This window comes from Castor canadensis, chromosome 6, assembly GCF_047511655.1.
Source record: "Castor canadensis chromosome 6, mCasCan1.hap1v2, whole genome shotgun sequence".
Lineage (NCBI taxonomy): Eukaryota > Metazoa > Chordata > Mammalia > Rodentia > Castoridae > Castor > Castor canadensis.
This window is the reverse complement of record NC_133391.1, coordinates 40,879,041-40,898,577: the sequence shown is the minus strand read 5'-3', so window position 1 is coordinate 40,898,577 and position 19,537 is coordinate 40,879,041. Positions and strand designations below refer to the sequence as shown.

At 49.2% G+C, this 19,537-nt stretch overlaps 1 protein-coding gene across 4 annotated transcripts in view; it reads left to right on the top strand.

The window, feature by feature from the left end:
- Positions 1–18,723, top strand: part of Slc6a13 (solute carrier family 6 member 13) — a 43,509-nt gene extending 24,786 nt beyond the window's left edge. For 2 of the 4 annotated variants that reach the window (XM_074076326.1, XM_074076327.1), the window contains exons 5-15: positions 2,640–2,724; positions 3,646–3,778; positions 4,599–4,733; positions 11,173–11,276; positions 12,285–12,409; positions 13,199–13,311; positions 13,628–13,765; positions 14,408–14,510; positions 14,979–15,079; positions 15,997–16,167; positions 16,474–18,720. In XM_074076326.1, the coding sequence (XP_073932427.1) occupies positions 2,640–2,724; positions 3,646–3,778; positions 4,599–4,733; positions 11,173–11,276; positions 12,285–12,409; positions 13,199–13,311; positions 13,628–13,765; positions 14,408–14,510; positions 14,979–15,079; positions 15,997–16,167; positions 16,474–16,596 (1,331 nt within the window). In that variant the 3' untranslated portion in view covers positions 16,597–18,720. Of the gene's footprint in view, positions 1–2,639; positions 2,725–3,645; positions 3,779–4,598; positions 4,734–11,172; positions 11,277–12,284; positions 12,410–13,198; positions 13,312–13,627; positions 13,766–14,407; positions 14,511–14,565; positions 14,729–14,978; positions 15,080–15,996; positions 16,168–16,473 lie in introns of those variants that run through there. The other 2 variants (XM_074076329.1, XR_012448918.1) reach the window with 2 other exon arrangements.
- Positions 18,724–19,537: the final 814 nt, after the last annotated feature.

Here is a 19,537-nt window from a genome sequence, read left to right as displayed (position 1 = left end):
TACATTCTCTACCCTGTCTAACCCAGAGCGCCAGCTACATGTGGCTTGTGAGCACCTGAAAGGCAGCTAGTGTGTCTGAGGAGCAGAATTTTAAAATGTTTACCTAATTTATCTTAAACACTCATGTGAGCCAGTAGCTGCCCTATTGGGCATCATTCTGCTTGGATTCTCACTGCTACATCTGGCTGTCATTGTCCAAATAACTTTTAGTGCTTGTGCATGAGACCTACTCTTGTGAAGTGGAACTAGCCATGATTAATTCTTTCTTGTCCAAAGAAGTTACTTGGTTCTGAACTGGAGTTTGAATCCTTTACTTGCCAGGGAAAACCGTTTTCGCAGGTTTTAGAAGGGCACTCTTTACACCTTCATAATCTTCTACCTCTTAGATCTGCCTGTTCATCTCACTTCACTCTTACCATTCTTGCCCTCATATTTCATACTTCCTTTCCGAGCAGTTCCTGGGCCATCTCTGCCACCACCTTCATCCTACCACCATGTGTTAAGCGAAAGGTCAGATCTTGGTGGTGCCTCCCCTGATAAGCCAAGATGGCATTAGGTTCTTCTCAATGTATCTGGTGGCCCTCCCGTGGCACTTACTTCTCTTGCCATTTATTCACTTGGTTTTGCCACTAGTTGGCAAGATGTGGAGGCAGGAAAGGCTCTCATCCCATGGCTTTTGTGCCTGGCACAATGCTGGCTACCTACCTCATAAGTTCTCAAGAAAGATTTGTTGAATAGAAGTTTACAATCTGTTTAATTCTAATAGTTTTTCATATAAATATTTATTTTTTCTGTTTTACATCTATGGGCATTGAATTGCCATTGACAACAAGCTTGTCAGAGGGTGAACATTTTGTGCCGATACTAGTACAGTGCTTCTTGAAAAAAATTGGGTAAAATTTTGCTTACCTACAGCTTTTGTTCCAGGGCATTATTGGGTTGATTGCAGGTCTCGGAAAATTCTGAGGCAAATAGAATATCTGAGTCTTTATTTTCAGACATTTTTGATACCTGTCTGAGTGAGTCTGGTTTTACTCAAAGCCTACCATCTTGAATAGCATAGGCTGTCCTATCCTGGCTAGATGAAATAATACCTTCTTTAAGGAAAGTGATATGGTTTAGTGGAGAGAACCCTCCACTGGCATTCCATCCTTCAACAGGCTTCTGTTGAGTTACCTACTGTCTGCCGGGCTCTGTTCTAAGCACTAGAAACACAGTAATGTACACAGAGTCCTGTGCTCTGGAGCTGTCATTCTAGTGGTGGGAGATAGACCACGAACAAAATAAATGAGTAATATGGGTGATGATTCGAAGAAGTAATATGTATTAATGTTAGAAGAAGTTCTATGGAGAAAACTGAAACAGGCAAGGGGACTGGGGGTTGTAGGGGTGAGGTGGGTTTTAAATAGGGTGGTCAAGAAAGAACTATGGAAATGACACTTGAGAAACACTTGAAGAGGAGAGGGATAAGCCACTAAGATAGCAGAATAAACATGCTGGTAGAGGAACAGTGAGTCAAAGGCCTGTAGGTGCACAGTGCCAAAAGTGTCCAGGGAACAGCAAGGGACCTGGTGTGGCTGGAGTGGAAAAGAGGTCAAAGGCGTTGAGGGACAGATTCACTAGGCCTTGAGGGGCTAATGGGGTTTTGGCTTTTCTCTCTAAGTAGAATGGAAAACCCATCGGAGAGTTTGAGATGAGGTATGACACAAAGGGAGTCAAGACCACACCTCCCTGGCTACTGTGTGGGGATTTGACAAGAGAGGCAGGGTAGAACTGGAGGCCGGTTAGGAGTTATGAGATGATGGCGGCCGGTAGCAGGGTGGTAGTGACGATAAGGAGAAGGGTCAGAGTCTAGACATTTTGAAGGTAAACCCTAAGGAGTTTGCTGACCTGGATTCTAGCCCATACTTCGTCATTTATGAGCTGCAACAGGCCATTTCTAAGAAGATTCAATTTCTTTGTATGTACAATGGGGAAAATATCTGTCTTAATATTTCTCAGAATTTATTATGCTAATAAGAGATTACAAAGAATGTCAACAGTCTGTGTGAAACTATAAGAAGAACCATCACTTACTGAGCACTCGACATTCATGTTCTCATTTAATCCCCCATCAGTCCTACAAGATGGATGTTAATACCTACGTTTTAGAGATTAGAGAAATGGCTCACATTACCAAGGTGTCACTTACCCATGGCCACACAGCTGGCCCCAGAAGGTGAGGATTCAAGCCACAGCCCTGACTTCATCCCTGTACCTGCACTCTTGGCTGCTCTGCTACATTACTTCCCTGGAAGGCACTCTCATTATTCCTCAAAGGAATTACCTGGGACAATTTCCTGGGAAAATTTGCATACTTTGAAGCCACTGCACTTGGAGCGTCGGTCCTAATGCCAGCTTACCAGCTTTCATGAGAACGTGCACCCAGACACTACAGGCTCACGGGGAGGTGGGTAGGAGAGATGAGGTGGGCTCACTTGAGGTCATCACATGGCTGAGGAAGCTTTGCACAGAACTCCAGCCCAGCTCTTTCAGGATTCCTTACTTCTGTTCTCCCACGACCCCACCCATTCTATCTAGTCATGCCAAATGTTGGCTGACCATCTCTCTTTCTTTCTTCCCTGGGATTCCTGGGGTAGAGAACTGTGTGGAGTTCCAGAAGACCAATGGCTCCCTGAACGTGACCTCTGAGAATGCCACTTCCCCTGTCATCGAGTTCTGGGAGTAAGTGAGGCCATTTCCCCTCTGAATGTGGGCCTTGTGTTCCGAAGCAGGGTGTGGGGCAGAGTTTTCGATGGACAGCAAGGGGAGGATTGTGTTTCCTTCTTTCCTGGCCCTGTCACTTGTTTCTGTGGTGGCTTTGTTGTGGTTAATGCAGGACTGGTTTCAGAGACGAGATCGTCTTAGTTCTTCTCATGTTAAAGAGTGTATACACGTAGCCGGGTGCCGATAGCTCACGCCTGTAATCCTAGCAATTCAAGAGGCAGAGATCAGGAGGATTGAGGTTCGAAGCCAGCCTGGACAAATTGTTTGCTAGACCCTATCTCGATTAAAAAAAAAAAAAACCTTCACAAAAAGTGGGCTGCTGGAGTGGTTCAAGGTGTAGACACTGAGTTCAAGCCCCAATACCAAAAAAAAAAAAAAAAAAAAAGAAGTGCATATACCTGTCTTCACACTCCTGTCCACCCTCTTCTCTTTGGCTATGTGTGTGATGCCTCTTATTCAATCTGTCTCTCAAATATTGATATTCACCCAAGGCCTGACTAATGATATCAAAATACTCTACAACCCTGGTTCAGAAAATATATGTTTGCTTCTCCTTCTCCGTGTTAAATTAGCACTCAGAGCAAACTTATTTGCCACCCTTTATATCTACTTCCATCTCTGGGAAAACAAGAGCCTCAAAAATCCCAGTGAAAAGAGCTGACAAGTCTTAAGATGAGAGTCACAGGCATGGCTCTACTGCCTGAGACCTGTGCCTTCAGAGTTGTAAGAATGGCTCAGTGGAAGAGCATTTCCCTAGCACGTTCAAGGCTCTGGGTTCAATTCCCAGCACAGCAAAACTAAAAAGAAAGAGGAAAGCAAAGAAAAGAAAGACCTGAGGCTGGCAAGGAAAATGGAGCCAGGTTTACCCCTCTCTCCTAGGAGGCGGGTCCTGAAGATCTCTGATGGCATCCAGCATTTGGGGGCTCTGCGCTGGGAGCTGGTTTTATGCCTCCTGCTTGCCTGGGTCATCTGCTACTTCTGCATCTGGAAGGGAGTCAAGTCCACAGGCAAGGTATGTGTTAGAGAGCTCCTGCCCCCTCCCATCCCAGGATGACTTGCCCTCATTGGAGGCCGTCACCCAGGAGTCCCCTTGGTTGTCCTAGGGAGGTTGGGAAAGAAAGATTTCATGTGGCTCCCTCCCTTGATTCTGTGCCTCTCTTGGATGTAATCCCAGTCCCTCTGGAAGATGAAATGGGAGAGAGAAAGGCAGGAAGGACACCTCCAGAGGAATTTGATCTTGGAATCTACCACGTGTGTGAACACTTTGCAAACTGGGCATAGCTCCCTGTTTCATATAACAGTTCTGTGGATAAAGCCTAGACTGTTCACCTCAAAATGATTCTCAACCAACTTGAAACTTTTGGGGTCTTTTTGCCCTAGATGGTGTGAGGTGTTAGAGGGTGTCCTGAGTTCTTCTGGATTTCTGCCCTAGAGGTCTTGAACAAGGCTTTCTTCCTAATCTGGCTGCCTGGTTGTGCTAAGCTCCTAAATGCTTATGAGGAAGGGATCATGTGTTACAGATTTTTTCATACCTGAGAAGCCTTGTCACAATAATGCTAAGCACTCTTGTTGGAGAATCCTTAAGATCATTCAGTCACTCTACAAATATTTACTGAATATGTATGAGGAGGGCAAGTGCTTTAAACTGGAAGGAGGGAGAGGGAAATTGTGGCCCAAGACATCAGGAGATGGAACTGAACAGCTGCAGGGCTGAAAGGGAGCATCAGGAGAGGAACTCCCCTGAGTTTTGTGGGGTGGGAGCTGCTATCTCCTGCCTCCTGCCCCTCCTTCCTAACTCACTTGTACCTTGTCCCTTGTCTGTCCTTGACCAGGTGGTGTACTTTACAGCCACATTCCCTTACCTCATGCTGGTGGTCCTGTTAATTCGAGGAGTGACTCTGCCTGGGGCAGCCCAAGGAATTCAATTTTACCTGTACCCCAACCTCACACGTCTGTGGGATCCCCAGGTAAGAAGCCTGGCTCTGGAGGTGCTTGAACTGTAGGCTTCCCTGTGCCCTGGAAGCACAGGATCAGGGAGGTCCCTGATCCTGGCCCCTCTCCAGGGCAACTATGATGGTGGTGGTGCTCCCTTCTTCCTGCAGACATCTGTTAGCAGCTGCTTGTGGTCATAAGGTGTCTGACCCTGTCCCGTCTTGGTCCACAGCTGCCAGAGAACCCAGGGAGCCTGAGGCCCTTGTGACATTTCTCAGGGACCAGAAATATGTCACTAAATGCCCTTACTGCGGTGGGCTGTGTCCTTTGCCCTTCCATCTACATATTTTTCTCAACCTGTCTTTTTTTTTTTCCGTTTCCTTCTAAGCTTTCTCTCTATTTCTTGCCTTCAGTCCACCACTCCCTCTGCCCTCTGATGCCCTCTCGCTGGCCACATGACCCCTCTCTGGGCCCCCGGCTCCCTGCCCCTCCTTGCACCAGCTGGACTGGTGTTAAATTTCCTGTCTCTGGTCTCTTTTTCTCCCCTCCCGCTCTTCCTTCAGTGTCCACACTCCCTCTGCTACTGGCAGCTTCATTAGGGCCCAGGGAGGGGGCAGTGCTGCTTGCAGATTGGAAGGTGTATGTAGAGAGGCCTGGGTAAGAAGCCCCTGACTCTTAAAGGTATCTTCTTTTCTCCTCTTTGGCAGCCATTTTGAAAGCTGGCAAAGCCTCTGGGAGTGTGGGTAAGTGCCACCCCAGAGCTCTGAGACTGTCTTACCCAGTTTTGCCCCATGCCTCTGCATTTTTGGCTCAGAGGGGAGCATGTGCACTATTCGGAGATGCTCCTCTTAGTTGTTAGAGGCGCTCTGTGTCCGTGCAAGGATCCCCCCAGGAGACTCAAAGGGAGCTGCTACCAGTGCTTTGGAGGGCCTTCCAAACATGTAAACCAGCCAGGCGCCAGGCACCAGCACTGGCTCTGAAGTTGCATGGGGACAGGGCTCCAGAATTCCTTCCCAGGCAACAGCTCCCCCTGGGCAAGATGTGGACCAAATCTCTTTCCTTTCTTGGCTTTCCCTTTCAGACTTGTGAGCTTTCAGCCTTAACTTCTCCTGGGTCTATCATGACTCCTAGAGGCAGCCAGGCCAGCCCTGCTTAGAGACTTCCCCACAGACTGGCATGGCTTTGGTCCGGGTGTCTTTCCATGATTCCTGTGGGACATGAGCTTATCTTTTCCCTCTCCCTTTCTGACACATCACAGAGACAATCACGCAGATTGTTATTGCCTCCCTGACACATATGGCACCATGACTGCAGTCAGCGTGTGGAGCTAAATGGTACAGCCAGAGATCAGCCAGTGCTGCCTCCTCATTGCACTAGTAAGAACTTCTCTAGGGAGAAGCCCTTCAGCTTATCTGCAACCAAAGTGCTGCGATGCAGGGTAGGTAGTAAGGAGGCAGTGTGGGAAGCCTTTGAAAGCCAGGCAAAGAGTCTGGCTTGGATCTACCATGCAAGAGGGAACCCTTAGTAGTTCTGGAGTTGTGGATCAGTGGTAAAAACTCACCTTTGCTTGCAGGTTGAGAGGACAGGGATGTGGTCAATGGGGAGACTGAAAGAGAAAAAGAAGACGGAAGTATTTGTGGCTTTGCCCTGATCAGCTATTTATAGCTAACAACTGGTGAAGGCTTACTATGTCTCTGGCACTCTTAGGAGGTTTGCAGACACTGTTTTGGCAAATCTTCCTGGTAGATAAGTGAGCTATCCCCATTTTACAGATAAAGAAATCGAGGCCTAGTACAGGCATGGTGATGTGAGCCTGTAATCCCAGCTACTTGAGAGGTAGAGGCAGGAGGATCTTGAATTGAGGCCAACCAGGACAAAGGTAGTGTAACCCTGTCTCAAAAAAAAAAAATAAAAAAATAAACTACTCCCGAGGCAGAGATAGGAGGGTCAAAGTTTGAGGTCAGCCTGAGCAACATTGCATTTCAGCAAGCAAGCTGGGCATTGTGGTCCTCATCTGTGGCTGGAAGGCAGAGGTAGGAGAATTCAGGTCAACCCCCTCCCCCTCCCCCTCCCCCTCCCCCTGCGGCAGGAGAGTTATCACAAGACCCTATCTGAAAAACAAAGTCAAAACAAAAGGACTGGCTCAAGAAATGGTAGAGCACCTGCCTGGCAAGTGCATGACCCTGAGTTCACATCCCAGTAATGCCAAAATTGTTTTCCTATTGTCACACCTGCAGACTGGAACCAGGTCCGAATGGTAGCAATACCATATATATTGCGACCTCCAACTGAAAACAAGGTTTTCTTCTCTGGTCATCTTTGTTTCTCTCCCACTCCATTCATCCAGCAAGAAAATGGGTTGAAAACAAATAAATTTAAATAAATAAATAAATAAATAAATGAGTTGAGCATCTGTTATGTGCCAGGTCTGTTGTAGGTGCAATGTTTGGTACAAAATCTCTTCCAGCTGACATGAACCTGGACTAGGTAGCCTTCACTCTCAGGCCATGACTCTGTGGCTGGGTCACTGCAGGAGCAAGCCACACATCTTTTCGAGCCCAGCCAGCTGTAGGCTGCACAGGGCGCTCATCTTCCAAGTGCTTTGAGGCTATGGGGAGGGAGCTGTTTGAAGAGCAGCCTGATTCTGGCCTCACGCTGAAGCTGGGTCTTTGTCATCAGTGAATGGAGCAGCACCTGCAGGGTGGGATGCCCCTGCCAGAGCCCTAATTGAATCTAGTTGGCATTCCCTGGGAAGTGTGATAATTCCAACTGGTATTTGCCTGGCACTTGAGAAAGGTGCAAAATCCCTGTGAGCCAACACAAAGACCAAAGACAGCTCTCTCTGCCAAGCACTGAGGCTGGGGGCTGGGAGCCAGGCAGAGACAATGTGGAGTTCATCTTTCTTTGCCACCTTTCTTTTGCCAGGCTTGCTGTATCATGGGCAGGTTGTTGCCTTTCCTGGACTCCAGGGCTCACACTAGGGACTGGCTCCTTGGAATGTAGGGTTCTGCCTACAGTTGCAGCATCTGCTTCATTCAGTCCTCTTGTCTCTTTGCCTCTTTCTCTCATCCTAACCTCTTGAGTTCTATTGAATTTTGATAGATGGACCAGGCAGGGGACTGTGAGCAGGATGTCCAAAGAGCCTTGCTAAATCTTTTAAAGCCCCATCTTTTAAGCAATTCTAATGAAGGAGTAGGGAGTTGAAACCATGTGTCAGACTTTGTATAATTTTAGTAGAGTACATTGAAATCAATGTCATCTCATTATCACTGAAAGGTGAGTTGCTTTTTTTTTTTCTAGTGGTACTGGGGTTTGAACTCAGATCTTGGCTCTTGCTAGGTGGGTACTCTGCTGATTCAGCCACACCTCCAGCCTGTGAGTTGCTTTTTAAAATGATAGCAACAAAGAACAGAAGCATGAGCTCACATGTATGATGTGCTTATTGATTGAGTGCTTGACATGGTTTAATCTTCACACTAACTCTGAGTCAGGCATTAGCCTCATTTTACAGATGAAATCAGAAGCTTAGAAAACCGAAGAGACTTGTCAGGACCATGTGGGGAAGCTGGACTTCATCCTGAGCAGTCTTTTGGAGTCTGTGGTCTTTAGCCTTCAAGACAGAGCTTTTCCAAATCCTATGACTTGTTTGAGAGTTTTAGGGCTGCTTTTTTTATTATTTGAGAGGGTGGGATGGAAAACTAATATTTATTTATGTGTTAGGCACTTTGCATACATTGTTTGTATACCCATTTTTATGATGAGAAAAGAGAGGTTCGGAGTGGTTGAGTGACTTGCCTCAGATCAAACTGCCAGTAATAAATAGTGAGGAATTGAGCCCAGGTCAGTTTGACCATGCTTTTCCATTACACACTTCTAAGAATTAGATAGATGTTCGTAATCCTGGGGGTGGGACACAAAGTTGAAAACATCTTTTCTAGACCTGTTAAAGGTCTTTCTTTTTCTACCAAAAGACCTCTTTTTACCCACATTCCACCAAGTGCTTTTCATACTTGTTATTTCTTGGTCAGTCTTTTGCTCCAACCAAAAACACTTCAGCGTTTTGTTCTGGAATCCAAGGCTCCTGGGATGAGCAGGGAGTGAGTCGCCTGTGGTGGGGAACAGAACAGCTTTCCCAGTGTTCCTTCAGCTTCCTCTGACCCCATTCTACCGTCCTCCAATCTGCCCCGCTCAGCAGGCTTGTCAGGCCATGCTGTGTAGATAGCAGGCCTGCCAAGCTCCCAGTGAGGGGTTTTGTCAAAGGCACCACATGGGACCCCTGAACTCTGAACTCTCATCCTCCTGCGGCATGTTCCTCTGTTTTTGGTAACCTCTCCTCCAGACTTCTACCCTCGGTTCCTGCTGGGTGAGGTAAACAGCCAAGTCACGACTGCTCCTATGATTTCTTCCCAAGCCCAAGTTCACAAATACTCAATGTTACAAGACAGAGCCCCTGCCTGCATGTGGGCAGTCAGAGAGTGTCTCTGTGGGCACTGGGTAGTGCCCTTGTAACTAGTGCCAATTTGTACTCTGTGCACTGTTAAGCATGAGGCAAGCATCCTTAGCAGAGGCCTGGAGGCTGCAAGGCCACAAGCCTGGATGACCTATTTTGGAGAGAATGCCTGGCCTCAGGGTGGGTAGCACTGGGAAGGGGGCAGGAGCTGAGCACCTCCCATCTCCCTCTTCTGGAAAATCCCTTCTTTACCAGGGGCTTTTGCTACAAGGTCCCACTCTTGAAGTTGCCAAGAACCTACGGAGTAGGCAGGAATGAGCCAGACAGTGCCAAAGGTCACTGAGTTGTCCTGAAATGACTGGGGGCAGTCTTAGGAGAGCAGAGGATGTGGGAAAATCTCCAAGGAGCTGGACTACCTTTCATCCCTCCCCTTCCTTCTGTAGCTTCTGACATAAAACCCTCTCCCTTTAACCCATTACAGTTTTCCTCAAGGTTGAAACAGTCTTTCTTCTTGGTTTCTCTGACTTTGATGCTATTCTCTCAATAGCCCTGGCCCCTCCACATCCTCCTCTGTGCTTCTTGCGGCTGACCCTTTTTCCTGGTGGCCACTCCTCCTCAGGGAGCACTCAGGATTCCCAGTGAGCAGAGGGAACTGAAGACTGGTGACAATCTCCCCTTGCCTCCACCATCTCTCCTTGCTAGGTCCCCATGCCTGCAGAAAGGGAAGTATAGCAAGAGGAAGGGTATCTGAATGGATTCCAGATGCCAGTTCTCAGGGGCTACAAGGCAAGAACCCCACATCGGGCTGTACATTAGGATCACCAGGAAGCTTTGAAGCTATAGGTTCTGGGTTCTCCTTCACGCTTTGAGATTCGGTGTGTCAATGGGGATGCTGGCTGAAGAGTCAGTGTGATTCTGAGATGGTAGGTGGGCCCAGAGGTCCTCCCTCCAGGCCCTACAGTGTAGGGCACTTGCGTAGGGTTGAGTGGGTGAGAGAGGAAAGGGTAGGAGGGTTAAGGGGGAAGAGAGAAGCAGGAAGGGTCTGAAGAGCTTTGGTGTGTGTAGGAATTGGAAACTGCTTTACTGGAAGGAAATGGTGGTAGGCAACAGCAGGTATATGCAAAGCAGAGGCTTGTTTAGGGGCTCCTGGGGTGAAGCTAGGCAGAAGACATAAATGGTGTTGTCAGGTGCCCTTTCTGTTAGGAGCATGGGCGTACGAGCACACATGTGTTGGCCATGTCTGCATCCACAGCTTGGTGCTCCCTTGTGGTGCTCACTCTCTCAAGGCAGGACTGCCTGGGGAGGATCTATAGCCACAGGACCCACCTCCTGCCGCTCTGCCTCATCCTACTGCTTTGATGTTCTCTCTCTCCGTGATGTTATTCTAGCTGTAAGATCTAAATCACAACAGGAACAGGCTGAGTCAGCCAGCTGAGATAACAGTGACACCCACACTTAGGTTTGGTTAGCAAGCTATTTCCCCCTTGCTCCACATGCATTTCTGTTCAACCTCTGGACTTGTTATGAGTGGAGGACTGCTCTCTCTGTTTTCCAGACAGAAGGTTTTGAGAAACGAGGAGCAAAGCTACATGCTCAAGATGGCCCTGATATTAAGGTCCCCATCCCTTGAGATTCCTTTCCCACGGGTCACACTGCCATGAGACCTGGGATAGGAGAAAGTGGGGCAGAACCCAGGGCCTTGTTTCCATGGTCAGACCCTTGACACCAGATCTAGCTTTGCTCTAGAGCACCGTCCCACCCTCCCATACCCTCCACTGTGGCTCCCCTAGTCTTTTTCTTTAAATGCTTAGTGCCTGTTCCATCCTGGTGGTGCTCAAGAAACTCCATTTGGGGCCCAGAGAGGAGAGTCACTGGGTTAGTGTGAGGCACAGGGGGTTCCTACACCAGTTGAAAACAGGTCTCTCACCATCCCTAGTCAGGGCCTGGTTCATGCCTGTTTATTCTGTGGAGACCCAGATGGTCTGGCTTTCCTGGAGTTCAGCTCTCTCCTTTTCCCTTTGTAGGTGTGGATGGACGCAGGCACCCAGATCTTCTTCTCCTTCGCCATCTGTCTAGGGTGCCTCACAGCTCTGGGCAGCTACAACAGATATCACAACAACTGCTACAGGTGACTGGGGAAGTGGGCCTGAGCTCCTTTCCTGTACTTCTCCTGCCCCTCCAGCCATGCTAGACCAGAGTGAGCTGTACCAGCCCATGTACCTGCCCCACCTGACCTTCACCTCCCAATACCTTAGAGTTACTAGGAGGTTAAAGGAGCAGTATGGGCACAGGGATTGCTTCTGAAAAAGTGGAATAGTCGTGGTTGGCTGGGAGACCACAGGAGGCACCCAGCCCCTGCTGGCTAATTTAGAGTTCCTGGGCTCAGGAGTGCTAGGCAAGCATGCCTGAGAAGTAATGATGAGCTTAATGAGAATAATGTTATGCGGTGGTGGCTGAGCCTTGCGAACTCTGCTCCAGCTAACCTTAAATCCTTACCCTTTTGCACACCTCCCATAGGGCCCTCTTCAGTTTATGTCACCTCCTCAGTGTTCCCTCCTGTCTGCCTGATTCATGCTATATATGTAAGCATACATGAATAAATTTTTTTAGAGATGTTCTCACTTTGTAGCCCAGGCTGGCCTTGAACTCCTGATCCTCCTGCCTCAGCGTCCCAAGCATTAGGACTACACTCATGCACCACAATCTCCATCTTAAGCCAAAAAAAAAAAAAAAAATCCTATTGTACATTTCAAAATTGAATTTAGGTTCAATTATTTGAATTATTTGTTGTTTGGGATTATCCACCTCCACGCCAGTGAGGTCAGTGAAGTAGTGTCCCCAGAAGTGTGATAGCAAGATGGCAGGGAGGGGAGGCTGCTTAACAGCGGATAATGTTTCAGTTAGTGTTTTACTTCCTTTAAGCCTCATTCTTTCAGGAGCACCTTGATCTATTCCATGACTGAACTAGTGGAGGGTGAGGAGAGGAGGAGAACACTTTGAACAGTCATCTGATTTCTGCCAGGGAACTCTGCTTCTGGCCTTTGTGAAGGGGCCGTGCTCCCCTGGGGTGCCCGAGCTCTTGGCAGCTCCCTTCTGACCAGGTCTGTTGTCTCCTTCTCCCATCTGTGCCCTACAGGGACTGCATTGCACTCTGCTTCCTCAATAGTGGCACCAGCTTTGTGGCTGGGTTTGCCATCTTCTCCATCCTGGGCTTCATGTCTCAGGAGCAAGGGGTGCCCATTTCTGAGGTTGCTGAGTCAGGTGAGTGCTGACAGGAAGGGCAGGGGGTAGTGGGTTCTGTGAGCCGGGTTTGTACCCTTGGCTGCCAGGATCAGAGGTGATGCTCAAAAAGTTTCAGACTGTGGAACATTTTAGATTTTCAGATTAGGGAAGTTCAACTAGTAAAGTCTACAAATATTCCCAAATCGGAAAACCTCCCAAACATTTTGAATAAGGGAGACTCGACCTGTGTATGCCAAGCACTTTCAAAGGAAGCTGAGAACTTTTATCTATTTGAGAGGATGTGCGTCTAACAGTCACGCCAGTTCACTCATTGTAGGGTAACAGACAAGATTTTTGGGCATAGACCTAGGAGACTGGAGGTGCCAGACCAGATCTGGCCCTAGCAGTGTCATCTTTGATGCCATCTATTTTGTAAACACAGAACACGATTGCCCTCAGCTGGGCAATTGCTCCCCTTCTCATCAGGCCCTACCACTTCCTTTTGTTTTACTCTGGGTCAGCATCACAGATTTGTTTTGCCTGCTGGCTCCTGAGCTCATTCTAAGTTTGAAACTGCTAGTTTGGGGTAACAGATCTGAGCCCCAAACCCTTTACATCCAAAGTCATTTATACCTCAGATCTCTAGGTGCTGTTCTTGCCTTAGAAACTTGGGGACCAAGTAGAGTTTGGCTGGCTTGTTTTGGGTCAGGATGGTGGTGGTGATGGTAACTTTGGGGTGAAGTTTCTTTCATCTCTGTTATTCCACGGCCCATCCTGAGAGGCCCTGGGATCACAGAGCCCTGGGCTGTGTTGCTCTGGCCCCCATAGGCCCTGGCCTGGCTTTCATCGCCTACCCACGGGCTGTGGTGATGCTGCCCTTCTCACCTCTATGGGCCTGCTGTTTCTTCTTCATGGTGGTCCTCCTGGGACTCGATAGCCAGGTACCAAGAGGTGGCCATCAAACCCTGAGGGATGAGTGGGTTGGGGGCTGGGGTCAGGGAGCAGAGGGCATGAGGTTGAGCTTTACGCCCCAAGAGACCTTAAACTAGCTGGAGACTGGGTGACTTGTTAGAAGTAGATGCCCTTCTGGGGACCCAGAGGAGCTTTCAGGATCCAGAGCTAACCATGGGAGCATAGCAGCTCTGGGAGCTGGAGAGGAGAGCTGGCAGGTCAATCCTGGAAGCAAGAAGCTAAGCATCGGACAGGGCTCATTGTGGGAGCTCTCCTTCCCTCCATTTCTTTTGCCCTCTCATCCAGTTTGTGTGCGTAGAAAGCCTGGTGACGGCGCTGGTGGACATGTACCCCGGGCTGTTCCGCAAAAAGAACCGGAGGGAGATCCTCATCCTTGCAGTGTCTGTCATCTCCTTCCTTGTTGGGCTGGTCATGCTCACAGAGGTGAGGGTCCAGGAGACTGGAAGGGGGGACCCGATGAGGAGGAGGAGCCATGCAGAGCATGCTGCCATGGATCCAGGCCACAGGGCAGGCATTCCAGCTTTGGGGTGCCAGGACTCCCTGTTCATTCCCCAACAGAGAGGAAGGGTGAAGGGTAATTTGGTTCCATAGTAAGTGAAGATTATGAAAAGGATGGGTGAGAAGACTTGGAGTGGGAAAAGCTGTCTCTCTAGCAAGATCTCACGGTTTCCCAGGCACAGCCTCAAAGAGAGAAAGGGACCTGGAGACAGGTGGCGTGCTGTGTGATGTCTCAAGGGAGAAGGGCAACGGAGCTTGTCAGCACGACAGTACCAATGACAGTGTCCCAGTCCTTCCTCAAAGGAGTACACCCTACGACTGGGTCAATTCCTAAATCTTCTCGGGCAATCTAATAGCTGTCTGATTTCATCTATCTTCCATCCAAAAACAATAATGAAAAAGTTATTGTCTCTGTCTGACCAGTGCTGTATGGCTTACCAACCACATTCTCTTATATTTCCTGTCCCACTGTGACCCTCACCAACTCTGCTCTGTGACCCAAAGGTGTGAGACTGGGGACATGAGACTAAATTACCCGTTTCCTCTGGATAATCTCCTCTCATGCAGGGCGGCATGTACGTGTTTCAGCTCTTTGACTACTACGCAGCCAGTGGCATGTGCCTCCTGTTTGTGGCCATCTTTGAGTCCCTCTGTGTGGCTTGGGTTTATGGTGAGTGAGTGGCTTCTCCCCTAGATCCAGACCCCAGTACTCTCCTCCACCCCAGGGCCCTCAAAAAGGAGACATCTGCAGCTCACATCCATCTGTTCTTGGACTCCACCCCACCCAATTCAAAAAATCTGGAGACCCCTCAGTGGCTACCATTGAAAGGACCCTCCAGAAATTGTCTTGCCTGCCCACTCGTAATGGCTGCTTCTAGACCACCTCAGGTGGGCCCACATCCTGTCCTATCCAAACCTTTCCAGCTTTTAATAACCTTTCGAATCAGAAAGTTATTGCTTCTCTCTACATCAAGTTCTACCTGCTTCTGCTTATTCATTATACCAATGAATCCTAGAAAAGAGCCTTTCTCCAAGCAGTGATTTGAAGGCAACCATGATGTTCTAGGCTGTGTGGCCCCCATCCTGATGCTTCACATGCTAAAAAATGTCCTTTCTTCCCTTTCCTTCTTCTCTTCAGGAGCCAGGCGCTTCTACGACAACATTGAAGACATGATTGGGTACAGGCCATGGCCTCTGATCAAATATTGTTGGCTCTTTTTCACACCAGCTGTGTGCATGGTAAGGAAGCCCTCGAGGGGTAAAGCCAGATGGAGGGAGCCAGATAGATGGCAGTGGGTGCAGAGTGGTAGTTGTTAGCTCTAGAGTGGACTTCTCCCCAGGAGTTGAAAATCATCTTAGATTTTCACTCACCCTTTCCTGGAAAACTACAGCAAGACAGTCTTCTTTTCCAATTCACAGAGGGATAAACTGAGGTCCAGAGGGGTCAGACAGTTTGACTTAATAGCACAGCGAGTCTGATGTCCTAGGCAGGACAGACACCCAGTGTTGGGTGCTCAGAACAATGCTGATCCCTGTGGCAGTCATAACAGTGACAGTTATGGAGTGTCTAATTTGTGCCAGCACAAAATGCTTTACATGTATCGACCTGTTTCACCCTCACTAATATGGGCAAGTGTTACCAAGATACTCATTTTACAGAGGAAAAAAGCTCAAAACGTGAAGTGACTAACCCAGGAAACCTGACTCCAGTTTGACTCTTCACCATGATGTGCTGCTTCCTTTGGCTTTATCTGTTCAAGTTAGCACTTCCCCCAAACCCCCACTATGTGCAGGATATAAGTGGGAAAGGGCAAAGGTAGGCATTAGCAATACTTGAAGGTACTAAACTCACAAACTCCTGGTGCAGGAAATGTGAACACCGTAAAGCCCCCAGCAGGCATAGGATCCTGTCCCAACTGGGAGCCAACCATAAGTAGAGGTGGCCAGGAATTTGGGGACCCCACAGTGACAAGGGGTTGTGCCCTGGAGATATACTACTGGGGAGTGTGGGTTTTCAGCAGAATGAGGTGGAGCATGGAGGCTGACTAGCTTGATAAACCAGAGGCACATCCAGCTCAGAGTGCAAGTCCTACCTGGCAGCTGTGGGGTGAAGGTGGCCTGCCCCTAACCTCTTTCTCTTCTGCTCTCACCCCCAGGCCACCTTTCTGTTCTCCTTAATCAAGTATACTCCTCTGACCTACAATAAGAAGTATACCTACCCATGGTGGGGCGATGCCCTGGGCTGGCTCCTGGCTTTGTCCTCCATGGTCTGCATTCCTGCCTGGAGCTTCTACAAGCTCAGCACCCTCAAGGGCCCCCTCAAAGAGGTAGGAGGGAAATCAGGCAGAGGGGTAGGAGTCTTATTGGATGAGGTAGGCCTCTGGATGACAGGTGGTCTGTCTGCCATGGTAGGAACTGGTGTACAGGGGGGCCAGTGAGCCTGACCTGGGTATCAAGGAGGGACAGATTAGGTGCTTGGAAGTTTCAGAAAGGAACAAGACCCAGGTGTGGCTATAGGGCTGGCAGCTGGAGGCAGGTTTGTGTATGGGGAGGCAGGCAGACACTGGCAATGAGGGATGCTGGCAGACAGCCCTCACTCTGTCACATGACAGACACCTCCACTGTCCTTGCAGAGAATCGGCCAGCTCCTGTGCCCAGCTGAGGACCTGCCTCAACGGAACCAAGCAGAAACCCACACTCCTGCCACGCCCAGGACATCCCTTCTCAGACTCACAGAACTGGAGTCTCACTGCTAGAGGAGGGCAGGCCCTTGCATGATGTCTGTTTGCCTGGCCGTGGGGACAGCTGTAGGGATAGAGGCCAGAAGCAGCCCTCTATACTTTCTGCCCCCCATCTGTGGCAGATAAGACAAAGGGGGATATTTTGGAACCCACTTTCTGAGATGGGGGCCTCCTGGCACAACTGCCTTGCCCCAGGGGTGGTCCCACCAGTGTGACATACCAGCACCAAGAGTACCCCTTTGAGATGGCTTGGGAAGTGGGTGAGGGTTGGTGGGAGTACGTGTGGCTGGCTGCTGGGCTCTTCCACTCCCCATGCCATTAAATCCGTCTTCTTCCCATGACCGCTTGCAATTCAGTCTGGTTTCTGCCCTCTGCCTTGTGCCTTGGCCACCTCCTTACTTTAAAGGTGTGGCTGCAGGGACCCTGCCTCCTCCCACCTTGCCTTCCTTCAGTGAGTTCTCCTTGTGGACCGTGTGGCAGAGGTGACTGCTGTGGCCTAAAGGTGACAGGGCCAGGCTGTCTTCTATCATCAGACACTTGGACTGGAGGCTGTCACATCTCTCTCTGCGCTCCCCACAGAGTTCCTTCCCTCCTCCTCTGCTCTGTGGAATGAGAAAAGAGGTGAAGGAGACCCGAGCCCTAGTTGCAAGAAGGAGGAGGTTAAACCGGTTGCAGCTTCCTCGCACCCGCACTTCCCTTGCTGGGTCCTTGTTTGCCCTGCATGCCAACATTGTATCTGTGTGTGTCCACCCAAGGCCTGGTGCTGAGGCGTGAGAGGGCTGCCAGCCTTGCCTTTGTAGGCCCCAGTGGAAGTGGAGAGCCTTGTCAGAGGCGGCCATTACCCCAACTCTGCCAGTGGAGGGACCTTGCTGCTCCAGGGTGACCTTGTTCTTACGCTAGCAGGACAATGCTGGGTGCTGTCACCACCAGATATGGCCACCAGGGGGTGGCACTGCCATGATCTTAGTTCTACAGTCAGGGCCTGACCTGCAGAGATGAGCTGTTAGGGCTAGGTGGCAAAGAGGCCGGAGTGGAAGGCAAAGGCAGGCCTACCTATGAGTCAGTAGCATGGCCCATGGCCCCAGTGGCTCCCACGGGCATGTGTCTGCAGCCTTCCCTCTGAGTGGGTGGTGTGCGTTGGTGGAAGTGGCTGAATACATACAGTTGCATTTCTCCCTGGGGTCAGCTTAGGGTCTTCCTGTCCCCACCTCTCATCAGCTGGTATGATTCAGGCGAGTGTCCTGTGACTCAGAGCTGCCATCTAAGGGAGCACAGGGCTCCCTGGGTGGTTTGCTCAGCTTTTTACATGTCAGCTTGGGAGCGCATATACTAAAATCTTGGCCAGTCTTCAAGTTTTGATTTCTTGTTGTCGGAAGAGTTTATGAAATTTAATTTTTTAACAATACCCTCCTTTGCATTGGCTGTGGATGGACATCCCTCAGTTGTGCCAGGCTCAGTCACAGACTTCTGTTGGAGAAATAAATCTGCAGGAGTAACATGCAAAAACTCGAGATACCACGTCCTTGGCACCTCCATCCATCCGACAACAATTCTAGAACACCCTGCAGGGCTGTGCTAGGCCCATCATCATGATGGGCAAACCAGACACAATTTCTTAAACAGACTGTGGCAAATGCTATGGGGGAAGTGATCAAAGTGCTGTGAGAAGGCACAACTGGGGCGTGTGAAGGAGCCTGATGGTTTGGTGCAGGTGGCCAAGTAGGCCATTCTCAGACCTGGTATCTGTCTCTATCCACCCATTTGGTCAAAGTTCCAAGAATCTGCTGAGCCCAGGAAGGTCTGTAGACAGCTCAGTGATGGAGAGTTGAGTCCTGTTTAGGAGATTTACAAATGGTGGGGTATAGAGTGAAAATCACCCATTTGTGCACAGGAAGCAGTGAACTGGTTCTGTCTTGACTTGTGTCTGACTTGCAGCATATTTTTGTGGCAGCACCTTGGAATTCATGCTCATTTTTCAGATGGGTTAACACCATGCACCAAACCCACACAGGTTTGCTGTAGAGCGCAAATGTGGTTATGGCTGTGAGAGCTTCTTCAGTCTATTTGGGGGATGGTGAAGGGGAGATGCTCTTAACATCCAGGTGGGACTGATGAGCAAAGATGTAAGAAATGCTGCTGATTTGGGTCAGGACTTGGAGCAGCAGGTCTTGGCCTTGGCTTTGGCCAAGGGTGGGGAAGAGGATTTGGGTGGGGGGGTTGGGGGGCAAAGACTGTTTCAGTCCCATCTGCTTTTCCTGCCTGGAAGGGTAGAGACTGGATCCCTCAGTTCCCAGAGGAAGAAAGCACAACAGGAAGGGGAGCCCCATCATGACCAGAGGCCACACCTGTTAGAGAAGAAAGACAGGTGACAGTTGAGTGTAGAGGGAAGCACGTAGCTGCAGAGTTTTGAGAAGCTTCCTATGGCAGTAGGAAGCACTCAGCAGGCACTGAGCCCACCAGGCCACCTCGAGAGCTCAGACTTTGTACACCAGGTACAGCATGTCCCAGACTCATACATGTGCTCAAGGTCCCTCACTATCCTCAGACAAATGTGCACATGTGCAGCAGTTCAGAGATCCTGCTGTCAGCCAAGCACACTTTTTTGTTTTTGTGGTACTGGGACTTGAACTCAGGGCCTATACCTTGAGCCATTCAACCAGCTTTTTATTTATTTATTTATTTTATTTATTTATTTTTATTGTTTTATTATTCATATATGCATACAAGGCTTGGGTCATTTCTCCCCCCTGCCCCCACCCCCTCCCTTACCACCCACTCCGCCCCTCCTTCCCTCTCCCCCCCACCCCCTCAATACCCGGCAGAAACTATTTTGCCCTTATCTCTAATTTTGTTGAAGAGAGAGTATAAGCAATAATAGGAAGGAACTCAACCAGCTTTTTTTTTTTTTTTTTTCTTTTGTGAAGGGTTGTTTTTCAAGATGGGGTCTCATGAACTA